The following is a 14,561-nucleotide window of genomic DNA, read 5'->3' as shown; positions in this document are numbered from 1 at the left end:
CACTACGATGCCATTTTTCCTTTCTGCATATAGACTTTCATATTTCAGGGATGTGAATCTTTCAGATTTATATGGAATTCCGATTTTTCCGACCTGAAATGTTGACCCGCAAGACTTAAATATCCTTGAAAGTGTTTCTTACACATAGACTACGAGTATATGTGCCAGCCATTTTTGCATCTTTCTTTTTATCCGTGTAAGATCGGCATCTTAGATTGATAAATTAGCGGACAATCAGAACTCACTCTCTCCAGCTCAAGTTTGTTTTGCTCTGCTGGTTATCAGAGAGAGAGAGAGAGATTTAACTATTTATACTTCATCTGGTGTGTGTTCTTTTCTGATTGCATCGGGATATTCATTGTTTCTGACAGCCCTGTCTGAACATAGTGTGATATAATCTAATGTATCTGTTTGAAGTGTCTTTTTTCAGCCTGTTTGGTTTTGTGCTGCACCACATCCACTTTAGAAATACTTATGAGTTTTTAATACTTGAACATTTTAATTCAGGCATTCCCGACATCTCAAAGCTTTTCTCTTCGATCCACTGTGACTTCTGTGTGTGTGCTGTGTGCATATGGCCCTGCAGGCTCATGCCCTATTATGGGCATAAAAGAGGTGTTTTTATGCTAATTATCAAAAACATGTGTGAGCTCCCAGATAATGAGGACACGGCATTCATCAATTTCAGAAGACAGGTGAGAACAATTTCGCTGTTTAAGAAAGCAGCATGAATCAGACTTAGAGTTTTCTTAAGAACTTCAATAAAACTCATAAGTAGACATTAGTGCCAGCTTAGGCTCACAAGCTGCCAAAACTCCTTTGAGGTTGAATGACAATGAAAAGTTTGGTGAAGTGTCTTAAGAAAGTAGTTTGCTTTTTGTGTTTCTAAGCCAACAGCAGCTGGGTAAAGAACATTTGCAGCACTCAGGTAAAACATGATACACATGAGGCTTATAAAGGAGTTTGGTGTGGATCGAAACTGAAAACATGGAACATCCAAATGTGATTTTACTGCCATATCCTGAGCTGGTGCTGCGCATGCTGTAATGAGAAGCAGCTGATCTTCACATTTCAGAAGCCAGAAGTGATTCAACCTTTCTTCAAAGGAAAGAATTCAACCTGAATAAAAGTTTTCCCACCGTGAGCTCTAATGAAGCATAAAGGTACATGTCAGGTGTAAACTGCCCTCATGTAGTCCCTGTAAACATCACCCGCTCACCTCCTTCATTTTCTCAAACACCCAGAACAGGAGGAGTTTTTGACTAACAAGCTGCTTATGATGGAGGTGATTATCGCAGCAGGATTAAAAGAAGTTAACAAAGAGTGTTCAAAACACTTCATTATTGTTTAGGAAAGAACAAGACGCTCCATGTTCCCCTGTAGAGATGTAACTTTGGGTGTTTGTTGACCTATGGATGTCAGGACTCTAGTTTTCTTCATGATATTTAAGCCTGCATGATTTTTTATTTTTTATTTCTTTTACAGTTACCTGACTGACCAGTGCTGGAACGGAGGCTGCATCTACCTGATCATGCTGCGGCGAGTCAAGAGAAAAGCCCCTCCCCCTCCCCGTGAGGTCAACGGCGTCCTCAGTGTGTCTTTGAGTGGAGATGGCTGTGACGGACAGCAGGAGGGCGGAGCCTGCGACCCCTCTGACAGCTCAGGAAACTTCAAACGCACACGCAAGTTTGGAGTCATCTCGCGCTCGTCCTTCACTCGAGACAACAGAGACGGGTCAGACTCCGAGCTGCAGAGCGGCTACACGCCTGCAGGAGACGACCCCCCACACACGCCCACAGAGGACAACACACACACCTGTCTTCAGGTGAGACCTACAATCCATCGGATGCACAGCGGAGGCTCGGCCACGCTGCCAACACGGAGCCACAGCCAGCTGTTAGAGAGCAAAATGGATTCAGTCAGCAGCGAACCTTCAAACCAGGTGAGACTCACGGAGAGGTGATGTAAAGCACAGATACAGGGGGCGTGAGTTTTTATTCACACCCCTTTATTCCCCAGATCAGTTCGTTTTTTAAAAGAATTCAGGCAAAGAAAAAGTTCAAACGTTAAAGACGTAACATGAGACATTCTGATCATTAGAGTAGCAAAAATCAGATATACCCTTTGAAAATATTATGTGGATAATGACTTCCTAAAATGAGAGTGAAGGTTTGTTGTTCTCAGCTCTGTGTTAACAACTGACAGGACGGCACTTCCTTTAGCTTGTTTTTTGATTCACAGAGAGGCTCAAACATGTCTCATATTTATATTCCACTTCATCCCCTTCCTCTCTAGCTGTTAGCTCTGCCACTTGGACGCAGTTTCCAGGGTCATCATAATGCAGTGTCGTCACTAGAGTAAAACTAAAGAAGACTTTTCAAACTGAAGAATTTCTTCAGATAACAAACAAATCCATTTTGAGATGCTCATTGTCACTTGAAATTGATTGCAAAATCTTGTTTCCAGGCTGCACGATGGTGCATGCATGTTGGTTCTCTCCGGGTACTCCGTCTTCCTCCCACAATCCAAAGACATGCTCGTTAGGTTAATAGGTGACTTTAAATTGCCTGTAGGTGTAAATGTGAGTGTGTCTGACGGTTTGTCTCTATGACCAAAGTTACTCAAAAAAAAGTCTTGTGTTTTTATAAAAAGATCTGTGTTCAGACGACAACGTTTTGATAACAACCACCGTTTACAAAGATCTACAAAAATGACGTAAAACGCGGTACAGTAGGATACATGCCAGGGTTCCATTTATCACCGCTGGGTACACACATAACAGGGCCTGAAACTGGCATACGCCATTTCTCATGCAAAAGTTGTGATCTATAGGAACAAACCTGATGGTAAAATGTTCACTGGTAAGCAAACTCTGGCGTACATTTTGGAGGCAGAGGAAATTGGCGACACAGAAGGCGATTCAGTGAATTGCAGCCAGAATTGAAGTCTCTTATAGTAAGCCGTTTTCCATTAGTAGCTTGAAACAATATGAAAAGATTTAAACATTTAAAAAATACAAAAGAGTCTTCCACATATTTCATCAACTTTGTCTCACCTTTATTATCCCAGAAAGTCCATTTTTATTGTCCTCCTTCCAGTTGTTGCCATGATCCAGCGCTGGAAACCTTTGATCTGCCAGCTCATTTGTATGCATTAGCATTCATGAGATGCTTTGCATTGACCATTTAGAGTTGAATGTGCCGTGGGCATGTAGAGGGTGGCTTACAGGAGCCGATCCATGTGCGCACATTCCCAGGTGGATTGTGTTTCGTAAATGCAACATTGCATGCAGGTGTGCATACCCAGTTTTATGAATCTGAATGATTTCGGGCACAGGCCTTTTCCGGGTTTTGGCCGCAGGTACACTTCTAGTATGGATTCTACGCACTGTTTTATAAATGAGACCCCGGGCCAGTAGTTAGCAGTGTTACTTTGTAATGAAACAACACGTGCATGTGCACATACTCTTCTTTGCACAGAGGGCTGAGGTGTAAACATGAAAAAATGACGGACGCGCAAACATTTGTGTGGACAGAAGATGAGGGGTTGCTATTCCAAGTGACCCTAAACCACAAAGAGTAAATTTCAAGAAATGTTGACTTGGCGTCGTGCCAGTCCACATTTTCACATAAAAGAACTTGTGAGTCCACCATGGTTGTTGTAGTAGTAGATGGAGGTGCTGTGCACTCTGGAACCCATTTCTTAAAACACCAAAAACTGAGCTGAGACAGGGCCTATATGTCATCCCTGTGATTGATGGTGTCTTGTATTTTGATGTCCACAGAGTGTTTGTCTTGGTCTGAAAATCTGATCTGAGAGATTCTTTGTAAGTCCTTTAATAATGTCAAATACTTGATCAGCCATAAAGACACTTTCTGGACAAATGATCATTTGGTTTGATGATGGTGCTGGTTGAAATGTCAGCACACCAAAGTTATGAAAGGCCTTCAGAGAGGAACACAAGTCTTTGTCCCAAATCTGAAGAACGACATTCAAATCATTTTTTGAGTCATCTGAGTAAACGTCATAAATTGGTGCTTTGGTGAGTCTAAACAGAACTCTAATATAATCATGCTCTTGTATCCTGGTGAGGATTTAGCAGGACATCAACAATTTACATTTTCTGATACAACATGTCAATAAAAGTACTGAACTATGTAAACAGACATGACATTTGCTAGAAAACAATTTGGGTCAAGCATGTCAGCCGGCAGGAAAATATTTATGGAATTAGTAGAAGTTGTCGTATTTATCAGGTTGTTAAAACGTTTTTCTCTAGTCTGTAAAAATGGATCAACGCAGCTTTGAAGATATTATTTTTTATTTTTTGTTGAAAAGCACAGCATTTGGTTCTTTCAATCACTCTTTTGTTTCAAATTTCTCTTCCACTTTTAATGTAAATGAATTATGCTGATTCACAGAGAATATGACGAAGCATCAAAGCGTCATCAGCCTGGTTTGACTCTTGGAGTGGATTAGCATCAGAAAAGAGTTTGTTCACTGTTTCCTTTGAAGGACAGAGCTGCTTTGTGATGAAGAGGCAGCAGCACCGCGAGGGACGAGTGCAGAGGAGAGGGAGGGGATCATGGCCCTGTTTACACTTGGTGTTAACATGCATCTTGAGTGCACTCACAGGTTTAGCACAGATTTCATTAATCATGTCTGTTATGTCGTGTAACCATCAGTATTGTTTACTGTGTGTTTAATTCTTTAAAAAGATGCATTTTGAAGACCATTTTTAAGCTTTGAGGCAGACAGCTGGTCGAGGCTCTGATTGTTGCTCTTTAATTAGCTTCATAATCTGGCTTCAAACTACAGACTCTTTATGGAAGATCCATACAGTAAATCCAATACTCATGTCTCCTTGAGATTATTTATCCATGTTTCTTTCTTAAAACTGCTAGCTATCCACTGGACGCCCCTCAGTTTGCCAGATATGGGACCATTTATGGTAAATGGACTTGAGTTTATATTTTGTTTTCTAGTCTTCAGACTACTCAAAGCACTTTTACACTACATGTCACACCCACCCATTCACACACTGATGGTAGTGGTCGCTATGTAGTATCATCCATCAGAAGTAACTAATCCCAGTGTTTACCCTACCATTATATTAGGGGGGCGCCCCGCCCCAAGGTCAAGTTAATTTTTTTTTTTTTTAGATTTGTATTTGGGCTTTTTGTGCCTTTACTGTAGGGATAGGATAGTGGATAGAAAAGGACAGCTGTCATTAAAAGTAACCTATGAACACCAAGGTTCCTTCAAGTGTTTGTGTCGGCATGTTGGAATGTCCCCCCCGACATGAAAGCACTGTAATATAAAACTCTGCACTCTGAAAAAGACAAACTATTGTTAAATAATTGCAGATACTGCAGCATGAGATGTTTTTCAAGAGCTTTAAATCGGTCTTTTTTTGTGTAGAAAAAAATCTTCTGTCTGGATCTACACGGCTACAGTATTAAAGCTTTTTGGCCCTGTAATCCAGCCGTCCAATCAGAGCAGAGGATGAGCAGATATGTGTGCAGATGTCTAAGTGACAAATCGCTCTGTAAACATCAACTGGTGAGAGGATCCAGAGCGAGCGATATGCTGAGGTTTAACATGTGGGTCAGAGGATTGAGACGGACAGCTGGTGAACGAGCTCGACACACAGATTGTAGAAGAAGAATCACGTCTGCACAGCAGCTGTGTGTGTGTGTGTGTGTGTGTGTGTGTGTGTGTGTGTGTGTGTGTGTGTGTGTGTGTGTGTGTGTGTGTGTGTGTGTGTGTGTGTGTGTGTGTGTGTGTGTGTGTGTGTGTGTGTGTGTGTGTGTGTGTGTGTGTGTGTGTGTGTGTGTGTGTGTGTGTGTCTGCATCTGCATCTGCATCTATAAATCCTTCCACAGGTCCACAAGGCTTCAAATGGCTGATCAAGCTTCGATCAGGGGGGCACGGAGATGTTAGACCAGACAGAGGGCCAGATTGTTAAACACACAAAAACCCACAGCGTGAACACACGCTCTGTGAGGCCGCAGTCAGAGAGTTTTAGTTCATGTGTGTGCGGCTGTAAAAGGTGTGAAGGAGCAGTGTGACATTCATTAAAATCAAACAGTGTAAGGGTTCATTAATACACTTCTAACCAATCACCTCACTGCTCTCAAAGCTCTGAAACTGCTCAGCCAATCACAGTGATGAGTGACAACAACAGCTTAACAAATGGAGATTTATTCAGGAAATAATGTTGTTATTGTTCGGACAGGTCAAGACCGCCATGTTTACAAAGCACATTTTATACACCAGGGAAATATGAAGGACTTTAAACAGGCAATGAAAAGTTTTTAAATATACATGTATGTGTAAAATGTAAGAGCAATAAAAAAAGTCTTTGACACAAAATGGTTCAAAAATGTATCAAAAAAAGAATCAATTACATTTTTAAAGGGGATATGAAGCATGATATTCATTTTGGGCGCTACCCACATGTTTAGCCGTGTTGCTTATTTCACGAATGCACGATCCTTACAAGTTATACCTCGATGTAAAGGTGACTAATCAGGCTTTCTAACAAAATATAATACAACACCAATTAGTATTATTAAAGGGCGGAAATAATTGACCAAAATAATGTTCCAGTGGTTTGGAGTTTATGTAAACAGTATGTAGACGTGTGTATATCCTATGTATTTATGTTTGTGTCCGTGCATTAATGTTTAATTTAAAAAAGAAAAAAAAAACTATTTGGCCCGATGCAAGAAAGCCCAAGCTACATCCCTTTACAGAGAGGGGTGTGGTCAGAAACAGCTAATTTCCATTTAAAGGTACAGACACAGAAACAGCCTGTTCTGAGCAGGGCTGAAATAGAGGGGTTTATAGTTCATGATCAAATACAGGATCAGAGTCGATCATTGGCACGTCACAGACATGTTTTGGGGAGCTCTGAGACTTCTTTAAACTTGTTGAAAAGAGGGAGAATATGTGACCTTTAATGTGACAGACCTCTTCAACATCACAGTAACAGAAGACCAAAGGCAGAGTTTTTACTTCCAACTTGTTGGTGTTCTAATGAATGTTTTTCATCAATTTTATGTTAGATTATTTTTGATGAAGTAGATAAAACACCAAATCGTCAAAAGATAGACTTTCACATTCATCCTTTATGTGAAGTAACTCCTGTTCAAATACGAGAAAGGGAGAGTTTACTCAGCTGCTCTCTGCGCCTCCTGAAAGGATTTATTTATTAGCCAACAAATAACAATTACAATCAGGTGCTGGTTGTTTCATCACAGCTTAGACTGAGCTGAATAAATAAAGGCGTCTTTGTTTCAGCACAGTTCAGACTGAGCTGAATAAATGATTTCACAGTTTAAGACTTTATACACACAAAGCTTACATAACAGCCCCCAAGACGTCTTCTAATCCAAGTTTTGGCCACAGCAGGGAGACTGATTTCATGTTTGATCAACACCATAGTGAATCAAATTCACCTTTTTATTCTGTTGTGATGAACTATTGACTATTTACACCCATATACACCCAACCAGTGAACTCTAACCCGTGTCTCTGTCTCTCCTCTGTGACTGGTGTATGTGTCCATAAAGATAATTTTTTTATAACCAGTAAATCATCAATAGAAATACTCTGTAAAAGTTCCTGAATTGTGAGTTGCAGCAGGTCTGAGTTCAGGGTTCAGGTTGTCACAGGAGGTTTGTGAGGGTAACAGAGAAAAACAACAATACGATACAATAATTTGGGAGGGCTGTCCGATGATTTTTCAGGCAGTATATGATGCGGATGAGTTTGTTTCTCTTCACAACTGTTAGCATGGTGAAGAAAGAAGGTGTGCAGTGGAGGAGGATGGGCTGGAGGATGCTTCCACACAGTAGTAATAGGATGTGATGTGAAACAGACAGGGCTCTAAGTTAACGTGTGACCAAAAGTCTTTGCTGGCAGTGTTTATTGTCCAGAGTGAGCCGCTGAGTTGAGCAGTTCAACCGCTTCATTGTTAATGTACGAGGGGTTGCAGTGAGCCAGGGTTAGGTCAGGATTAGTGATGACCTTTTCTTTTGTTTTTGTGGCATTCTCTTGGAGATAGTTGTCTGTACACCACTGTGTGAAGTGAGATTTGTGTGCTCTGGTACTAAGTAACTGTAACTGAGTTGTTGTAAATCAGAAGTGTATCTACATCTGTGTCGTCCGAGTATTTAAACAGATCACATGCAAAAGGAAAGAAGTGCAGATCCAAAACACAAATCACACTGGTCACTTGATTGTGAAGCCTGATGTAACTAAAACTAACAAGGATAATCACTGAAGAGAGTGAACTGAAGTGCAGTCTGTAGTTAACGCAGTGATAAAGTGATGGCTGACCCAGGCTGGAAGTGCATCGCTTAATCAGCATTTCATATGTTCAGTTCTTTCAGATTGTGGACACAATTATTGCTTCTCTGATCTGATATTGGTTATCTATACAGATGCTGCCTTTGAAGAAAAATGCATTATTTGCTCTGCATTGTTTCTGACACAACCAGATTTCTCAGCATGAGTCGTGATGCCTTCAGGTGCTGCAGGGATTTAAAGAACTGAACAAGCTTTTCATTTAGTTTAAAGCCGCTATGTTATTAATTGTTATTTATAGATGAATGCAGACACATTCATTGATGTTCCTCATGTTCCTCATGAAAACTTTAAACTTTATTCTGGTTTAAATCAATCTTACGTTTGGGGAGAGATCTATTCTGATTGTTTTCTGTGTCAAGATTGGATTACTGCTTTGTGTAAATTTTTGCAACTTATCCTTTTGTTAAATTTTATGAAATGTGTTTGAAATGTGTCCCTACCACAGGAGCCTCGCCATACCAGAGTTGTCAGTGATGACGAGCACAAAAAAAGATGACGACACATTGTTCTACCTGTTTCACTGCAAAGATTAAAGAGCAAAAAAAGCAGAGAACAGGCTCCTCATGTCTCATTTTTTTTTTTATATCAGTACATTATTATTAGGTGGGGGTTGTTTCAGCTGTATAAATCCAATGATGAAATCGCAAAACAGGCAGTGGACTTTTCATTTATTCGGCCGAGGTCGGACAACAGCAATAGAACAAGCTTGTTAATATTCTGCTAGAAGGTACAGCCTACAAATTCCTTTGTATTTGGGTACACTTCTAAAAGGCTAGAAAGATGACATAACCTTGACTTGTGAATGCCAGACATATACATTTCAGCCTCCGTAAACCTTGTTTCCTTTTCAGTTTACAACATCTAATCCAAATATAACTCTGCTGCTAGACGAGCTGTCTTGCATACGTATAAGTTACAGCTACTCAAATCTAAAATAGTTACTCTTAGATGGTAGACAGATTTAAATGGTACATTCACAAAGTTTCAAAGGTGTATGAATTAGTAAAAATAAAAATAAAAAGTTATTTTCCAGCTTCATAATCTGTATATGCGTTTATAAAAACGTGCATTTTAAACTTGTCCTCCGGGTCGTATTTGTTCTCTGTTGCAGTCCAGAGACGGCAGCCACATCTGGAAGATGCATCTGGTGAAGGGCCAGGAGGGGCTGGGCATCCAGATCACCGGGGGGCGAGGCTCCAAGCGCTCACCTCATGGCATCATCATCGCTCGAGTGGAGGAGGGAGGAGCCATTCACAGGTACACGTTGTTCTCATGAAGTGGGACAAAATGGATTCATCTTTGTGTTTGTGAAGCTTGAATTAGATTTTCAATCTGTCTTCTTTATTTAATCAATTATTAAATTATAATTTTTTCTTACTGCTTTCATTTTTTCAAATGTTTTTTTATAATAAGATGTATTCACTGAACACCAGTAACACGACCACATGCAGGTTAATGGACTTCTTCATTGATGGAGAACTGTTCAGCTTTACATTGTGTGTGTGTGTGTGTGTGTGTGTGTGTGTGTGTGTGTGTGTGTGTGTGTGTGTGTGTGTGTGTGTGTGTGTGTGTGTGTGTGTGTGTGTGTGTGTGTGTGTGTGTGTGTGTGTGTGTGTGTGTGTGTGTGTGTGTGTGTTTCAGGGACGGTCGTCTGCACGCTGGTGACGAGCTGCTGATGATTAACGGTCAGTCTCTGGTGGGTCTCACTCATCAGGAGGCCGTCTCCATCCTCCGCTCCACCTCCGGACTCGTCCAACTTGTGGTGGCCACCAGGGTGAATACACACACACACACACACACACACACACACACACACACACACACACACACACACACACACACACACACACACACACACACACACACACACACACACACAAACACACACACACTACAAAAATAAAAGAAATAATCTGGTGGCATTTTTTCTCTCTTTTGGCAAGCAGCCATTTTTGTAACTCTTGTTTAAACTGGACTTTTGGCTTTGATTCTGCAAAAGGAGACTTAGATATGAAATGTTACAAACTGCAGATTTTGTAGTTAGATAAGTTAAGAGTCAGTCCCTGCCGGGGGTGATTCATTGACACCGAGCAGAGCTGCAGAATCAGCACCCTGGACAGCGGTTTTCAGCTCACAGAAAACAATAAACAGCCCATCAGTTTAGTAACCATGACATTTTGTTATTTCTTTTTATTTTCTCCATATACACAAAATGAAACTAACTAGACATCTCACACACTCTCTCCTCTCTCTTCCTGCAGGAGGAGTCAGACGTCGGTTTCGAGCGTTTCCCCTCCACCAGTCTACCTGACCTGGTCAGCACCTGTAGTTACCTGTCCTCCCTCAGTCTGACGGCCCCCCCTCACTCACCTCAGGATTCAGACTGCAGCCCCAGCCTGCACAAACCCTGCCTGGTAAACACACACTTTCTTTACTGCAGGTTCATGTGTCTTACATCAGTCATCAGGAAGATCTAATCTGTGAGTTTGTCTCTACAGGCGACTAACCAGGAGAAACAGGAAGAACAGAGTCAGGCGGAAGCACCCAAAGGATCCTGCTGCTCCACACCCACCAAACTCAACAGCAGACCCTCGGGTTTGTTCCTCACTAACACTAAAATGTTTTGGTGTTTGGTTCCCAGTATAACGAGCACTAAATAAAAATGTTTCCATGTTCCGTGTGTGTTATTTGAAGTAGTCGAAACAGATAATGAAACACTGGAACATCTTCTTCAGTGCAGAGGAATAAAAGTATCTCGTGTTTCTCTGTGTTTCAGGGGGAAGCAGTCGTCTGGAGTCGGTGGGCGAGGACGACGAGCTGTTTGTGGAGAATGGCGTGAGCAGCTGTGAAGTGGTAGAAAAGCCTCCGCCTGGCCGACGGAAACACTCACTACCTCAACAACTCGATACAGGAGGAGTGAGACAGGTCAGTGAATACATTGAATTTAAAAAAAGGATAGCCACTTGAGATGCAGCATCTCACTTAAAGAGGTAACACAACACTAACACAAATACAAAGTAATGCACACAAACATACATAACAGCATACACAGATATACAGATACAGATACAGATACATACAGTGAACACCTCACTCTGCTTTTAAAGGAAGAACATGCAACATTTTACACATAAATACAGCAGAACTAAAGTATATCCTCTGTAACTATCTCTCTGAGTCATGATTGTCTACAATGAGAAGCTCGAGTCCCGCCAGCTGTGTTGTTGTCAGAGCCGTGTTTACATCATGTTAACATGGACATGACGGCCTTGAGTATAAAGCTGTTTCAGTCAAGACCAGAGAAAAGAAGAACATACTCACTGCTTATTTGGATGTCACATAAGTATCTTTGGATCACGATCATTTGGTGTCAATTTGTGTGAAATGTAAAGCTATGAGTTAACCAGAGAGCGCTAACATTAGCCTGCTAACACAACAATGCAGGACACAGGCAATAGCAGCTTGGGCGAAGAACAATTTTGTCTGCCACTTGCGCTTAATGATGCTTAATTATGTTGCGTTCTACTTGATAACTCCTTCATCCAAACATGAGTGGAGAGGGGTTGGAGGTGTGGCGCTGGAGGAGAGCGGAGGCTTCAGAATAGCAGAGGTGTCACCAAACATCAGTTTGTTTTGGTTTCATGCTGGTGCTCAAGGGCGACATCTACTGGATCAAAAAGTCACACATTCTTCCTTTAACAAGTCTGAAGGTTTAAGAATGCATCACGCCTGTGACGTGCGGTGAGGTTCGTGGCTGATGAGGCACTGACTTTTTCAGATTCAGATTTACAAATATATGAACCCATTAATTGAACCCGGTGTATTCATTGTCTTACCTTTACTTGTAAAGGAAGTCCGTTCGCCTATCCTTCTGGGCTAAAATATCCGTGACTTTGTTGTAAAAGTTCTCATCATTTTCTTTTAGTTTTAAAAGTCTTCTATTATTTATCACTTCACGTTTTGATGAAAGTCCATTTTTGAGAAATCTTTAAGCTTAGATATAAAATCTTCCTTTTCCATTTTTGCAATCGGAGTGAAATTTTAAACTAAAAATTCTGCATAGAAGAGGAGCAACATCAAACCAAGCATAAACTCTTGGCCTTATGAGCCTCACGCAACCTGATGCACGCCCCCTTCAGTTGAGGCAGAGGTACTGGCTGCTTCACCTCATGTTTTTTTAGTGCGGTTTAATGTCAAATTTCAAAGACTAAATATGTTATAAACACACATGAAATACATTACTTATTCTATGGAAAGTGAGGACGTATAATAAAAGAGTCTACAAGCATTACATTGGTGACAAACAGTAAGAAAGCAAAAGACATATGCTTGACCCACTTTGTGAGGGATTGCGCAATCTGACGTGAGGCACAACGGGCACAACTCGTCGCTGCCTCACCTTGCATATCTCCGGCGGAGCCGGCTGGAAATATGCAAATTCAGCGATTTTGATCATGAAAATGATTGAATTTTTTTTAATCGTACAGAAATAACATTTAGTTCAGTAGAAAATATATATATTTATTTTATGTAATCATTATTTGTTTTTTACTCTTGATGATGACAGGTGAGTCTCTGCATCACGCCCTGCACTTTATGGATAGGACAACTAAAGAGATATGATACAGAATGGGGAGGAGAAAGCAAGGTAGACATTAAAAGAATGGCTGCAGGTTGGAGTCTTAACCCAGAGCTAATGCTTTCAGACTTTTCCTCAGTACATTGGGAACCTGCTCCACTGAGCTGAACTGGAGCTCCCCTCAATCCCATTTCGAACAAAAAGTTCCAGGAACTAAAGTTTAGAGTAAATGTCACTTTTTGGGGAGCTTTTTTGGAGAGATAGGACAGTGGATAGAGTTGGAAATCAGGGAGAGAGAGAGTGGGGAATGGCATGCAGGAAAGGAGCCACAGGCTAGATTGCACTTCCATAAGGTTTATTTAGTAAACAGTATAGCATCATTTTCTTTAAATGCAGACTTTTACACGACAAGTCAGAACAGCTGTTAAAAAAGATCTGACCTCAAACAGAGAAAAGTAAAAAACAAACCTTAAATAGTCTGAAATATGCCGTTACATGTGGACACCATGTGCTGCAAGCGTGTTAAATGTAAATCAGTAACACACACACACACACACACACACACACACACACACACACACACACGTGTTAGTCATTTAAAGAGATCAAAAAGGCAGATGATCGTGTGGATGAAGGGTTTCAAGTATCACTACACAACACATGTACTTTAAGCCGCATGAAAGAGTTTATAGGTGGATGTGTTTTTTCAATGACTCTTATCTCTCTCTCTCACACACACACACACACACACACACACACACACACACACACGCACACAGACACACGCACACACACACACACACACACACACACACACACACACACACACACACACACACACACACACAGATCAAAGCCTGCTTCGTCACGCTGACTGTCATGACAACATGTTGAAGGAGACCTGAGTTGATGAGAGATAAACGAAGAGAAGAACCATTTCAAATCACATCCTGTTTACAAACCTGTCCACAAGACGTCCACCTTACATTAACAGATCCAGACATTATCCTGACTAATAGTACGTTTAACAACTGACCGAGCACATTTTGAAGAGATGATGAACAGGATTTTTAGAAACGTTTTTTCATTGGACATTCATGGAGACTTTTGGTACAAAGATGGAGATGATTATATAGCACCAGGTTGTCAGGCAGGTGAGATGAGCCCAGGTAGAACGAGGGACGCAGGAGAGAGGAGGGGGGTCTGAGGGGTTAAAGGAGAATATCTGAAGGAGGGTTCAAGGCTCAGAACTTAAGTCTTTACTTAAAGGTGCAAAGGGACTCTCTCTGACCCTGAACACAAACTGGTTCAGCGGGGGAGACCTGAAGACACCCAGACTGGTTTTAGAGACTATAGGATCAAGAATGAAAGGCTGCATGCACAGAGCTCCCGGAGGTTTCTGTGCAGCAGCATCAGGCAGATTTGATTCTTTTTGTAGTAAAGCAACAATATGCAACTTTTCAACCTTAGAATAGTAGTTTCAAAGTCTAATAACTTTCAACTTTCAGCACTTTGTGTAAAAGTGTGAACAGCTACACCACAGACATCATGGTAACAGTTGAATACAAATACTCCACATACAAAAAGTTTGAATAAAGAATCAGGC

General features: G+C 41.1%; 1 protein-coding gene across 4 annotated transcripts in view; it reads left to right on the top strand.

Moving 5' to 3' along the window:
• pdzd2 (PDZ domain containing 2) overlaps nt 1-14,561 on the top strand; it is a 59,327-nt gene that overhangs the window by 25,258 nt on the left and 19,508 nt on the right. For all 4 annotated transcript variants that reach the window (XM_065963445.1, XM_065963452.1, XM_065963447.1 and 1 more), the window contains exons 4-9: nt 1,486-1,942; nt 9,488-9,633; nt 10,018-10,150; nt 10,638-10,790; nt 10,875-10,971; nt 11,153-11,301. In XM_065963445.1, the coding sequence (XP_065819517.1) occupies nt 1,486-1,942; nt 9,488-9,633; nt 10,018-10,150; nt 10,638-10,790; nt 10,875-10,971; nt 11,153-11,301 (1,135 nt within the window). The remainder of the gene's footprint in view (nt 1-1,485; nt 1,943-9,487; nt 9,634-10,017; nt 10,151-10,637; nt 10,791-10,874; nt 10,972-11,152; nt 11,302-14,561) is intronic.

The sequence above is a fragment of the Labrus bergylta genome, chromosome 2 (genome assembly GCF_963930695.1).
Source record: "Labrus bergylta chromosome 2, fLabBer1.1, whole genome shotgun sequence".
NCBI classification, from domain to species: Eukaryota; Metazoa; Chordata; class Actinopteri; order Labriformes; family Labridae; genus Labrus; species Labrus bergylta.
The sequence above is the reverse complement of the archived record's forward strand: the minus strand, read 5'-3'. Positions and strand labels throughout refer to the sequence as shown.